Below are 14,008 nucleotides of genomic sequence, written 5' to 3'. Positions count from 1 at the left end.
TTCTGGTCTCACGCTGGTATTTCTGCGCGTTAATAAGCTTTGTTCATCTTGCCTGACACTGAGGGCCAACGCGGTCCTTTGGCCTCATCTTCCAGCCTATTATGCAGCGTGGGCTGTGGAAGCGGGCTGCCTGCTCAGCATAAATCACAGGCAACCTCCCTTTCCGCTGGTGGTCCCAGTGGGCTCAGCCTCTGGGGAACCAGACTCTGAAGTGCAAACTGAGCCCCCACCCATGCTGAGCGAGGCATGGTGGGGAACTCCAAGACACGTGAGCTCGGTTCCTGCCTTCCTGACTCTGTTGTGGTCAGGGACGACATCACGTGGCCTAATAATCACAGCCACAGGCGGGGTGGGCACCGTAGAGGACACGCACAGTGTGGGAACTCCAGAGGAAAGCGGCAACTTACAGCAGAGGGGGCTGGGGAGGCATCCCGGACAAAGTGACAGTGCAGAGGCCCTCTGAGAATGGAGCCTTTCGGATAGTTTGCCATCAAAGAAGGTGGAGACTGGACAGAGAAAATGACAAACTCCAAGTACACAGTCACACGTCACTTAAGCGGGACTCATTCTAAGGACATGGTTAGGTGATTTTGTCTGAGTGCCAACCTGGAGGGTTGCTTTCACAGACCTAGAGGGGACAATTCAGTCCCTCCACGTGGCTCTCTGTGCTGCAGAGAGATGCATGAGGCTGCCGCTGGCCTCAGGTTCTACAGTGGATTGTTTTGATGAGTAGAAAGAATGCACTCTAAACGCATGCAGTGAGCATGGAGCAGCATGCACACAAACCAGTAACGGTCATTTATTACAAAGATCGAGTGTCACTGTTCGCGATTGCTCATCCATACTGCTTATGGTTTAGATGTGAGGTGCCCCCTAAAGCTCACGTGTGAGACAGTGCAAGAAGGTTTAGAGGAGAAATGATCCCGTTATGAGAGCCTTAACCCAATTGGTGTGCTAGTCCCCTGACGGGGTAACTGGGCGGTAGGGTGCAGCTGCAGGAGGTGGGTCCTTGGGGTCTATATTTTGCATCTGGTGAATGCAGTCTCTCTTTGCTTCCTGGTCATCCCGTGAGCCTCTTCCGTCTCCCACACTCTTCCACCATGATGTTCTGCCTTACCTCGAGCCCCGAGGGACTAAGCCCTCTGAAACCATGAGCCCCCAAATAAACTTTTCCCCTGTTAAAATCATTCTTGTCAGATCTTTTGGTCACAGCAACTAAAAGACTGGCGGGAACCCTGCTTTTTTGTGCCCAGCAGCACGGTGGGCTTGTTTGCACCACCTCCCCCTGTGTGCGTGAGTGACGCCGTTGGGATGGCGACGATGTCCCTCAGTCATGGAATCTCCCAGCTCCTGTGTAATCTATGGGACCACGTGTGGCCTGTTGTTGACTGAGTGTCATTAGGTGGCACATGACTTGGAGTTTTAAGATAATCATGCATTTTAAAAAACAAAATGGCCTTGCCCAGAGGTGTCTGGTACCATGACTTTCGACACGCGTTGCTTTGTCTAACCACTCCCACCATCAGGGTTCCATGCGACTCAGCCGTCCTAAGAGTTATTAATGTGGTGGCTTTTTACAATCACCCTCTGCCCTCCCGACAGCCCCTGGAAACCGTGAAATCGGGTCTCCGTGGCTAGTTCTGACTCTGAGAATGTCGTGTAAATGGAATGGCCCTGAGTGGTGATCTGAGTCTGGCTCCCTCCCTAGGGACGACGTGTGGAGATTCGGCCACCGTTCACCAGCTCACCCCTCCATTGCTGAGCAGCCTACCAATTCGTTTGTCCCTTCGCCCATCCAAGGCGTTGGTTATGTCCAGTTTGACCATCCGAGCAGAGCCGCCCCCCATGCCACACACAGGTTATTATGTGAACATGCGTTTGCACGTCTCTGGGGTGGAGCTGCTGGACCCTGACACCCCGTTTGGATCTTCAGTGTCCCCAGAGACCCACGCATGACAGCTCAGACCCATGGGGCGCTACGGGAGGCAGTGGAGACTTTGAGATCTGGGGTCTGTTGGAAGGCTTCGGATCATGGGGTGGGGGCACACCCTGGAAGCGGGCCATGGGACCCTAGTCTCCTCCTTTCTCTCTTTTGTGTCCCAGTCATGAGGTGAACTGTTCTTCTACTCCATGGGCTCCTGCCAAGATGTGTTCCCCACCTCCCCAGAGGCCTGAAAGCGATGAGTCCACCCAACCGTGGATGGAAACCTCCAGACTATGAGCCTAAATGACCCTTTCATCTTTACAAATTGATCGTCTCAGGTGTTTGTTACAGTCACAGAAGGCCAACACACTCGGCTCTTCCAGTTTTGACTTTCTGGAAGGATACTTTACTGTGGGGCTGCTCCATTCGTTGCATGATGATTGGCAGTACCCTTGACCTTTGCCCAATAGATGCCAACATAACTCCCCCAGCATTGACAACCAATATGTCCGGACTTGGCCAAATACAATAATCATCTGTTGTTCAAAAAAAAAAAAAAAAAAAACCAAACTCTATTGTCAGGTCAAAACCCAGGGGTGGATTTACTGGGTCATATGGAAAACTTTTAACTTTATAAGCAACTTTCTATCCCTAATGTATGAGCGATCTAGCCTCTCTGCCAACACGTGATACTATCAAGAACTTTCTAATTTTGCCATTCCAGTAGTTATGTAGAAGCATTTAATTTTGGCCTAATTTGTATTTCCTCAGTGGTTGATGATGTTGAAAATATTTCTAGGTCCTTATCTGCAATCTGCATATCCTCTTTAGAGAAGTATGTTACATCACATGCTCATTTTTAATTGGATAATTTGTTTGCCTACTGTTGAGTGTTGAGAATTCTTTATGAATTCTAAATATAAATTATTTCTGGATATGTGATTAGCAAATATTCCCTCCCAGTTCAGACTGTTCTCATTCCACTAACAGTGCCTTTTGTAGAGTAGACATTTTCTATTTATTGACTTTTCCTTTGTGAGTTATGCTTTTGATGTCGTATTTAAGAATTCTTTGTTTAACTTCAGGTCATGAAGATTTTTTATCATGTTTTTCCTAAAAGTTTCATAGTGCAGGTCAAGAAATGTGCTTATCTTTCAACTATTGATATTCAGTTGTTTCAACACCAACATTCCTTAAACTCTTTTTGCATCTCTGTAAAAATCACTTGGACATATTCGTGTGGGCCTAATTATGAACTTTCTACTGTATTCACTTTATCCGTGTATCCATCACTTGACGGTGTTATCTTCATAACTGTAACTTTATACTAAGCCTTAAAATCAAATAGGGTCGTTCCTCTGACAATTATTTAGCAAATATTTTAGCTATTCTAGTTTATTTTCTTTTTCATATAAATTTTAGAATCAGATTGTTTCAGCAAACAAGTTTTGCTGTGATTTTGATTGGAATCGTGTCAAATCTATGGGATAAGTAACAAACGTACCAGAGTGACTTACAATTCATTTTGTTGGTTCTTCTTGGATTTCTTTCATAAGCACTTTTAATCTACATGAGCCTATTTTCTGTTGAGAATAACACAATAGCACAGAATGGGTAAATTATAAAGCAAGAGGTAGATTTGGGCTCATGGTTCAGTCCTAGTTAAGAGACCATGTCAGGTGATGACTTTCTTGCTGGTAGAGTGCCAGAGAAGCACAAGGCATTGTGAGTGATAGGAATTGTGTATGTGTATTTTTGGTCTCTCTCTCTTCTTAGAAAGCCACCAGTGTTTAATACTAAGGTTGTCACCTTGATAACCTTATCTAATCCTAATCATTTCCCAAAGGATTCACCTCTACCCATCATAGTTGGATTAGTTTTCCCCGTTAATAATATCTCCAATGGGGATTAAATTCTAACATGAATTATGAAGGGGACAAACTGTATTCAAACCAGAGCAATACCTAAGTATTTTATTTAGGGGGAAGTTATTGTAAAAGGTACATTTTGTATGGTCTGCTTGTATGTTGCTAGTATCTAGAAATATACTTGATATTTTATGTGTTGATCTTTTGTCTTGTGACTTTGTCTTGTGCTAAGCTCACTATTGGTCTAAAGGATTTGGGGTATTTTTTTGGAGGTTTCTTACAAATTTTCTCTGCAAACAATCACGTTGTCTGTGAATAAGAGCAGTTTACTCTTTTCCTTTCCAATTTCTATGCTTTTATTTTCTTTTTCTTGCTTTATTGCATTGGCTAGAACTTCTAGTAGGATGATAAATGCGATGAGAATTGACCCTAGAAATCAATAACATAAATTGGATCTTACGCAGAATGTATTCAGGTTTTTTGCTACTAAATATTGTTTTATCCGCAGGTGTGTGTGTGTTCCATGCTCTTATGGCTGTCCTCATTCAGATTAAGACAGTCACCTGATATTCATAGTTTCCCATGAGTATTTTTTTAAAGGATGAATGAATGTTGAATTTTTTTCAGATGCTTTTTCCACATCAATCGATATGATCACATTTTAATTTTCTTTTTTAAGTTGTTAACATGATGAATTACAATGTTTCATTTTTTAGTATACAACTTATCCTACATTTCTAGGATAAAGTCCAATCGGTCATATGGTATATTATTATTTTTAAATTGTTGCATTCATTTTGTTAATAGTTTTAAGGGAAGGTTGTGTCTATATTCGTGAGAAATATTGGGTTTTAGTTTTCCTCTTCTGTACTATCTGTCCAGTTTTGTTACCACACCAATGCTGTCTCATAATATGAAATAGAAAGGCTTCTGTCCTCTTGCATTTTCTGGAAGAGATTGCATAGAATTGGTATTTCTCCTTATTTAAATGTTGGGTAGAATTCTTCAATAAAATCATAAAGGCCTAGTTGATTTCTTTTTTGCAAATTTTTTAAATTATAAATTACACTTTTCTCATTTGTGTGACTGTTTTGGTCATGTATTTCATCTCATGTGACTCTTAGTAGTGTGGTAGTCCAGGAATTCCTTCATTTAATCTAAGTTATGATTTATGTGTGTGAAATTGTTCACAGTTTCTCCTTCTTATCCTTCTGGTCTCTTTGGGGCTACATGATTTTCCCCTATTTTATTCCCAATATTGATAATTGGTATCTATTTTTATCTCTATAAACTTGTTAGAACTTTATCAATTATATTTAATCTTATCAAAGGTTTAGCTTTGGTTTTCATTTATTTATTTTTATTTTCATTTTTATTGATTTTCATTCATGTGTTTGTGTTGTCCTTTTGTCTAGTTGTTTGGGTTTTATTTTTCTCTTTTTTTTTTTTTTTTTAGGTTCTTGAAGTGGGAGCTTAGGTTATTGATTTTAAACTTTTCTCCTTCACTGTTTTAAGCATTTCCTGCTATAAATTGCCTCTGAGCACTACTTTCCCTGTACCCCATAACTATTTATATGCTATATTTTCATTTTTATTTTGTTCTAATTTCTCTTGAGAATTTCTTCTTGACCCATAAATTGTTTAGAAATATATGGTTTAATTTCCAAGTGTCTAGAGATTGCCCTGTTATGCTCTTGAGCCCTACTTTAGTTCTAGAGACCATACCATATAAGACTTACATTTATTTATTTGTTTTTTAAAAAATTTTTAATTTGTTTTAATCAGCCATACATGACAATAGAATGTGCCCTGCATTTTGATAAATCATACATAAATGAAGTATAATTCCTCATCCTTCAGATTGTACATATTACAGCATCACATTGGTCATGCAATCGTATATGAACATGAGGTATACATTTTTTAATTGTTAAAATTTTTCTTAAGATCCAGGATATGGTCTGTCTTGGTGACTGTCTCATGTGCCTTTGAAAAAGAATGAGTATCATGCTGATGTTGGTCAGTAATGTTGCTCAGCTCTTCTGTGTCCTCACTAGCATTCTGTCCATCAGCTTCTACCTGCTGACCTCTCAGTTCTCCTGGTGAGTGAATAATATTGACCTCTCTGCTTACACTTGGGGACTTGACTACTTATCCCCTTAGTTCTATCTGGGCTTTGTATCAGGGATTTTAAACCTCTGGGTGTGCATTCACATTTAGCATTATTATGACTACTTGTATCAGTAACCTTTCTTTAATTTTGGTTCTGGGGATTGAACTCAGAGGCACATGACCACTGAGCCACACAACCACTGAGCCACATCCCCAGTCCTATTTTGTATTTATTTATTTAGTTAGTTTTCAGTTCTGTTGACTTTTATTTTATTTTTTTAAATTAATTTTTATTGTAAACAAATGGGATACATGTTGTTTCTCTGTACATGGAGTAAAGGCATACCATTTGTGTAATCATACATTTACATAGGGTAATGGTGTTTGATTCATTCTGTTATTTTTTCCTTCCCCGCCACCCCCTATTTTGTATTTAGAGACAGGTTCTTGCGGAGTTGCTTAGCGCTTCCCCAATGCTGATTCTGTCTTTGAATTCGTGATTCTCCTGTCTCAGCCTCCCGAGCTGCTGGGATTACAGACATGCGCCACCATGCCGGGCGGCAGTAACCTTTGTGTCATTATGTAACTCACTGTTTATCTATGGAACTTGTCTTTTCTCTGAAGCCTACTTCACCTGATGTTAATACAGCCACTGCAAGTTTCTTTGGATTAGTTTTTGCATAATGTGTCTTTTTCCATCCTTTCATTTACTTCTACCATCATATTTGAAGTGATTTTTCTTAAATACAACTTAAGTTCTTAAAAAAGTCATTTTGAAAATCCCTGTCTTTTGATTAATGTGTTTAGACTGTTTACATTTAGCATGATTGCTGATGTGATTAGACTTAGGTCTGCCGTTTTATTGTTTATTTTCTGCTGTTTCTTTCGTTCACTCTTCTGTTTTCTCTTACATGTGTTAATTTTCTATCATTGCTTCAACAAATTCCCACAAAGTTGGTGAAATAAAACAAATTTATTCATTCATAGTTCTGGAGGCCAAAAATCTGAAGTCAGTAGCACTAGGCCAAAATGGACATGTTGGCAGGATCGTGCCTCCTTTGAAGTCCCTGCAGGAGAATCCTTTCCTTGGCTCTCCCAGGGTCTGGTGGCTGCTGGCATCCTTGGCTGGTGGGCGACCTCTCCAGCTCTGCCTCTGTGGCCCCACTGCCTCCTCCTCTCCCGTCCGTAGGATACATGGGATTACATTCTGGACCCACTGAATGATCCAGAGTAATCTCTCCACTTCAAGAATTTTAACTTGATCACACTTAAAAATACCCCTTTTCTTATAATGTTTGCAGATTCCAAAAATTAGAATTTGATCTCTTTGGTGACTGTTTGACACACACCCTTTTTTAGATTGCTTGACTCTTCTTCAGAATTTCATTTTGGTCTATCTATATCCCTCTGTATTTACTTTTTTCTTTGTAGTGGTTGTTCTAGGGATCACAATGCACATACCTAAGTTTTATGTCTCCGGAGAATCGATGCTGTGTCTCTTCCCCTGGGAGGTGGGCAGCCTTACCACCACGAGGTTTCTCTTTCCTCCTTACGTCGTGGGTATCTTCTGAGCACATCCACATACATTGGAAACCACATCAGACAGCATTATAAATCTTGCTTTTATTCATATCTTAAAAGAATTCAAGAAAACGGTCCTCTACCATATTCGTCTGGGTATTTACCATTTTTGTTGCTCTTCCTTCATTCCTGATAGATCATTCTTATTTCCATTGTTTCTTCCTTTTTTTTTTTCCTTCTGACCCGAATAACTTGTAATCATTTTTTTTTTTTTTTTAAAGCAGGTACATTAACTACAAATCTCAGTTTTCATGCACGGGCAAATTCTTTGTTTCATCTTTGTTCCTGAAGGACATTTTTACTGGACATAGACTTCTAGGTGGGTAGTTGTTGCTTTCAGTAGATTAAAGACGTTGTGCCACGTCTTTCGGGCCTCTGTAGTTTCTGATGAGAAAGCTGGTGGTGTGGTTTGTTGTCCTTCTATAGTTAAGGTATCATTTTTTCTCTGCCTGTAGTCAGCATTTTTTTTCTGTATTTTTAACTTCCCAATATTTGACTATGTGTCTGGATGTCGATTCCTTTGTACTTACTCTGTTTGGAGTTCACTGAACTTCTGATGTCTGTACCTGTGCCACTCTATCTTTGGGTAATTTTCATGTCCCACCTTCTTGCTCCTGTCTTCCTATGATTCCAGTGACATGGAACTTAAACCTTTCCTTATGGACACACAGTCCCTGAGGCTCTGTGTGTGTGTGTGTGTGTGTGTGTGTGTGTGTGTGTGTGTGCACGCGCTTCAGTCTACTTTCTCTCTGTTGTTCACATCAGGTCATTTCTATGATTCTGTTTTCTAATTCACTGATCCTTTCTTCTATCTCCTCTGTTCCACTGTTGTACTTTCATTTTGATCAGACTGTTTTTCAGTTCTAAAATTCCCATTTGGTTCTCCCTTATACCTTCTATTTCTTTACTGAAACATACTGGTTTACGTTTGTTTCAAGAGTGTTTATTATTGTTTGTTGGAGAATTGTTCTAACAGTTGCTTTAAAGTTTTTACCAGGTAATCCTGACATCTGTTGTTTTGCTGTTGGCATCTGTTGATACCTTTTCCCATGCAAGTTCCATTTTCCTTTTTCTTCATCTGTTGAGAAATTTGGATTTTTCCCAGACATTTCAAAATACTATGTTATGAGATTCTGTATTTTGTATACATGCAGTCTGTTGTAGTAGGCAGTGTGTGTGGGTGTGTGTGGGCTGCAAGTTTCAACTCCCCTTCTGTTCTCTATGGTTCCAATGTCAGTTTCATCTTTAAAGTCCTTGCAGCACTGTTCAGAGCTGTCCTACACACGTGGCACTTGATAGTCAGTCTGGCATCTGGATTGTCATCTGTCTGCTAGTTCAAAGTCCTTTATTTGCTAATAAGCAACAAATTCACGCTTGCATGCCTGGAGCTGAGCTCAGAAGTCCACAAACAACTTTGTGAACATCACCAGCTCCCTGGTACTTTCTGATTCCTTGGGGCTCTTTTGTTTCATTCTCCAACTAGAAAGCTAGGGTTTAGTTATCCTGTTCTGCTACAGGACAAGCAGCTTCAGGACTAGAGGGGAAAAAAATAACCTCACCTCCAAGTTGGCAGCACTTTGGATTCTGGTCTTCTTCTCTCATCTGCTTGACACTGTTTACTTTTTAGAGTCCTCAGGTAACTTGTCCAGGCACACTTTTTAGGAGCTGTGGATGCATTCAGTAAAAGAAATGAGGAAGTTATCTAGCTCACGTTACCCAGAATCAGGAGCCATTGACTGCATCTTTAGAGTTACTCTGCTATTAAGTGTAAAGAGTGGAGATTTCACAGCATAGTGGACAAGACTTGACATATTTGTAAATGATTTGACATAGCAGGTGACTGAATCAAAATTCAGAGAGATTTTTAGGGGTTCAAGTTGGTCATACCAACAAGATGACTTTACAAGATCAAATTTAAGAACTTCCTCTTAGGGATGTGTGTGTGTGTGTGTGTGTGTGTGTGTGTGTGTGCGCTTATAATGTATACATACTTATATGTAATATAAAAATGTGTACCATAAATATATTTAATATATGGGTTATATAATACATAATCCATATATATGTATATATGTATAATATATATATGAATACAAATTAGTTGAGAACAGTTCACAAGGGACCAGGCTTAGTTGGGAGTGTTGAATGATCAACTGTTTGATATACACCAAATATCCATGATACTCTTACACTCATTTATTTGAAAAATATGTGACAACAATAATAGCAAATTCCATCTTACTTTGCATATGAAAGTACAGAGTCCAAGTTCAGGACAATAATGGTGTGGCAGACATCACGGTAATGAGAAAACTGATTATTGCATTTGCTTCTTTGGGTTACCTTGAAGAAGAAAACTAAGCATCTAGAAGAAGCTACCAGGTCCAAAATGGAGCCAGAGCTGAGATTGTGTGCCAAGAGGAAGGTGACAGTCTACTGAGGCTGATCATCATAAAAGAAGAAAGACTAAGTGGAGATGTGGAAAATATTGTTAAATGTTTTAGCAGCAGCTCCAGAGTTACCAGATCTGGGGTTCTGGACTGTCTCTCTCCTACATTTTGCCCATACTTTCATTTAAAAAATCACTAAACTCTTCTTAAATCATCCTCATTTCATTTAAAAAATCACTAAACTCTTCTTAAATGATCCTCATGTGAATGTATCCTCTGTGTTTTTCCTCAAATGCTGGCAGATGCAGGATTCTGGATTGGGTGAGATGAACTAGGTGATTTCTAAGAAGGCTTACATTTCCATGGCTCTGGATTTCCTATCACACCTCACAAGAGTGACGAGTATGAACTTTCTGCATCCCCCAGTGAATATTTTTGGAGTGTATATGAAGTTCACCTAGAGACTTGTGATTCAGTTTAGCCACACAATATACTCAATTTTGTTTTTATAGAAATGTATGTTTTCAGGATGAAGGGCAGGATTTTTCAGTTACTCTCACCGTGTCTGCAGGGTGAACTCACACATTTGCTGCTGTCATAGAAGAGACAGGGAGCTTGGACTAGCCAAGCAACCACATCCCAGACCTTGGCAAGTTCATTTTATAAATGGGCTGCTAAGCCCCCCTGATGCTTCTTAGGAAGACCCAATGGTTGAGGCTCTTCATAATGATACCATCCCAAGGATGTCCCAGAACCTTGAGAAAGGAAAGAGGGACCGTATTGTCCACAGGACTGTGAGGCACAAAACTCCTGGGTCTGACGGTCCACAGAAGACTTGTCATCTGATGTGAGGATCTTCTCCACTGGAGTTGTCCAAATAAGAGGGGTTTGCTGTTGCTTGATTTGACACTGAGATTATTCAACATCTAGTGAGTCATCAGCTTTTAGAGGGACGCAGTGAGATGTTTATGGATGAAATGATATGCCTGAGGTTTGCTCCACGGTAATACAGAAAGGGACCGTGGAGGGTAGGGATGAAACAAGATGTCCACGGATTGGTAACCATGGACACTGGGGATGGAGCTCGTCATCATAATTTGCTCCATGCTTTAGTGTGATTTGGGGTTATTGAATATTAAAAATTAGATGAATATACAGTTAAATAAAAAGTTACTGCTTTCTACAGTAAAACTCATGGTTGCTTTGTGGGTACCCATGATGTCATGCAGGAGCTCTGTGGGTCTCAAAAACGTAATAGGGAAAACGTATTGAAACAAAATGTGAATAAGGAGTACTCTTATTTATGAGAGTTTAGTCAAACCATGCTCTATGGAAAATATCAAGATGTCACTATTCAGATGGTACATTTAGGGTAGTCTTCCATCAAATGAGAAGGGAAGAAAACAGAACTACATGCATGTTTTAAAAAACGTTTTGTATGGACCTCTAAATAGACTGGGATGGGGAGAACAGAATGAAGTTACTGAGAAAGTAAGGTTGGTCCTGAGCTAAGACGCCCTAATCTGAGGGAGCTGGTACAGGGTGCTCATTATACTACTCATTCTACTTTTAGATCTGCTTTTAATCTTTCATAGACTGGTTTTAAAAACTCTGCACATCCAAAATGTGACCATCTTACAAGTGTTTCCTGGTTTCACAAACTGCGATATGATGTATTTCTCTTCTGCCTCCTTAGAGTCTGCATTTTCTAATGTGTTACTTTTTGTCCATTTCTTGCCCCTTTCCCACCCTCAGTTTTGTCTGTTATACGGAACCAAGCTGGTGTTCCGGGAGCGGGCCTGGTATTTGGAACATAGATACGTGACTCCCAGGGCCAGCAGGAGGATCAGGAGTCAGGTAAGATTCCCGTGGTGCAGCAGAAACCCTTTGTGCATCCGCCTTTGTTCTTTGCTTTCTTAGAAAACAGGCCTGCCAATCTTTTATCTGTTTCCACCCATGGATTTTTATACCTCTGGGATGTCACGTGCACATTTTCACTGCCTGCCATGATCACTTTTGCTTCAGAATTTAAGCGGCAAGGGAATGACTCACCGCACATGAACTTTCTGACATGAAAAGCAGAGAAAGGAACTGTGTTTTCCCTTTCTTGGTGTAAAAAATACATAAGTGAGCATTGATTATTTTTACTTTTCTACTTCTTACCCAAGCCTATTAACTGATGCTTCATCTTCAAAAGAAAGATCAGTGGCATTCCATGTCAGTGGTACCACAGAATTCGCTATGACAGCTAGGGAGTGCTTGAAAGATGAAGGTGCAGCCAGAGACTCACTATCAAAGTACTACTCTAAAGAAAAAGAGAACCAGGAGCGTAACCAGCAGTGAAGCTTGTCTCGGTGCCTCCAGGAGCCGACCCTGCTGGCCCTCTGCTGATGCGGCTGGAAGACGGCTCCGCACTCAAGGCTGCTCACTGCGCTAGCAGGCACAAATCCAACTTCAAAGACACAAACACTCCCGCAGGGCAGCGGAGGCGTTCCAGTGAACTTGGCCACGAGGATTGGTCCATAGTGCAGAGCACAGATGTCCCAGGAGTGGTTGTCATCCTGTGCTGGGTCTTGAAGGCTAAGTGGGGAAGGTGACTCATTTAGGGACAGGAAATGCAGCTGAACCTTCAGACAAAGCTGATGAGGTGAGTGAGATCATAGAAATGGGCGTGCTCGAGACACACATGGAAAGACACAGTGAGGAGTCCAGCTTGACTAAAGTCTCCAGTGGTAGAAAAATCTGGATGTGTCTGCAGGAAGCAAACTACAGCGGACCTGAAGAACCTCAAAAAAAAAAAAAAAAATCCTTTCCTTATCAGGAAAACTTAGATTATGGACAAAAGTACATGTAATGATGTTTCAGTCATGTGTTACTGAGTTACAAATGGCCCCAACTCTTCTGGCTTAAAACAGCCACCATACATTCCTGCTCACATTCTGCAGTCTGGACAGGGCTCAGCTGGACGGTTCTTCTGCTCTGCATGGTATCTGTCACAGCCAACTGTTCAAGATGGCTTCCTTGCTCTTAGCACTGCACCCCAGCTGGGGCAGCAGAAAGAGACCTGGGCTGCTGAGTGATTGTCCCCTTCTCTGTGGCCTTGCTTGAGCTTCCTCCCTGAACCATGCCTCAGGGTGGGCCAGTGTTTTCATGATGGCTGGATTCCCAGAGGAGAGAGTGCGAGGTGCAACATGGTTTCCACACTCGTTATTTACTGGCTCCTCAAAGCAACTCAGAATGTAGGGGATAGGAGCCAGCTTCTTCAGAACAGGCTTTATCTGTGGGGCTGGGGCTGGGTTGCTCAGGCCCATAGGATGTTTTCAAGCGCTTGTTAGCAGATTTCAGAGCAGCCAACTTTGTGCACTCTGCTCTTATCGGGGCTTTTCTATTGTCCCCAAAGGAAAGAGAGTAGAAGTGAGATGGCTCAAATTGTTTCTTTCTGACTTCCACCTCACCCCTTTGAAGGGCTCTCAAGACCTCCCAGAAAGCATGAGCAGCTCTTCTTCACTAAAATGTCTGGGAACCTTGGCAATGTGAAGATGCTCAATAAGAGGATGAAAGAGAGAGGATGACTAGTGTTACTGAATGTGGTCTACGTGTTTTTCCATGGTATTTCTTCACATTCACTGAGTCTTTCCTCAGTTGCCTCTAACATGCTGATTGGTCTATTCCCCCAAATTTTAATTCTAGTTTCTGGAAATTTTATTTTTTAAATTCCTGTTTTGTTTCCTTTTTTATATCATCCATGCTACATTTTAGTTTTCTATTCTCAAAAGATATTCCATATTGCCTTTTTTCTTTATATACTGAAATATAGTTGTTTTATAATCTATAGCTAATAATTCCAATATCTTAAGTTTTTATAGGTTTATTTTATTTTATTTTTCTGTTGCTTCTGCTACATGTCTGGTTATTTTTTATTGTATGCTGGTCATTTTTTCTGAAAAGTGATTTGTAAGATTTCTGTGAAGGCCAAATTAAAATTACTTTCCCCTGCAAGGATTCTGAAGGTACTCTCAGTTTGAGATCCACCTTAACCCAAATTCAGGACTTGAAGCTTCTTCAAAGACTCACATACTTACAATAAGAGTAAAAGTTCTTTATCCTCCCAGTGGTTATAGTTCTTTGGCATC

At 40.8% G+C, this 14,008-nt stretch overlaps 1 protein-coding gene across 1 annotated transcript in view; it reads left to right on the top strand.

Annotated features, from left to right (window-relative positions):
* The window catches only part of ACOXL (acyl-CoA oxidase like), a 331,162-nt gene that overhangs the window by 297,680 nt on the left and 19,474 nt on the right, over positions 1-14,008 (top strand). Inside the window, exon 17 of the mRNA XM_079109525.1 lies at positions 11,631-11,732. Coding sequence (XP_078965651.1) covers positions 11,631-11,732 — 102 coding nt within the window. The remainder of the gene's footprint in view (positions 1-11,630; positions 11,733-14,008) is intronic.

This window comes from Sciurus vulgaris (assembly GCF_902686455.1).
Source record: "Sciurus vulgaris genome assembly, chromosome: 14".
NCBI lineage: Eukaryota > Metazoa > Chordata > Mammalia > Rodentia > Sciuridae > Sciurus > Sciurus vulgaris.
Note: the sequence above shows the minus strand (reverse complement) of the source record. Positions and strands in the feature narration are given on the sequence as shown.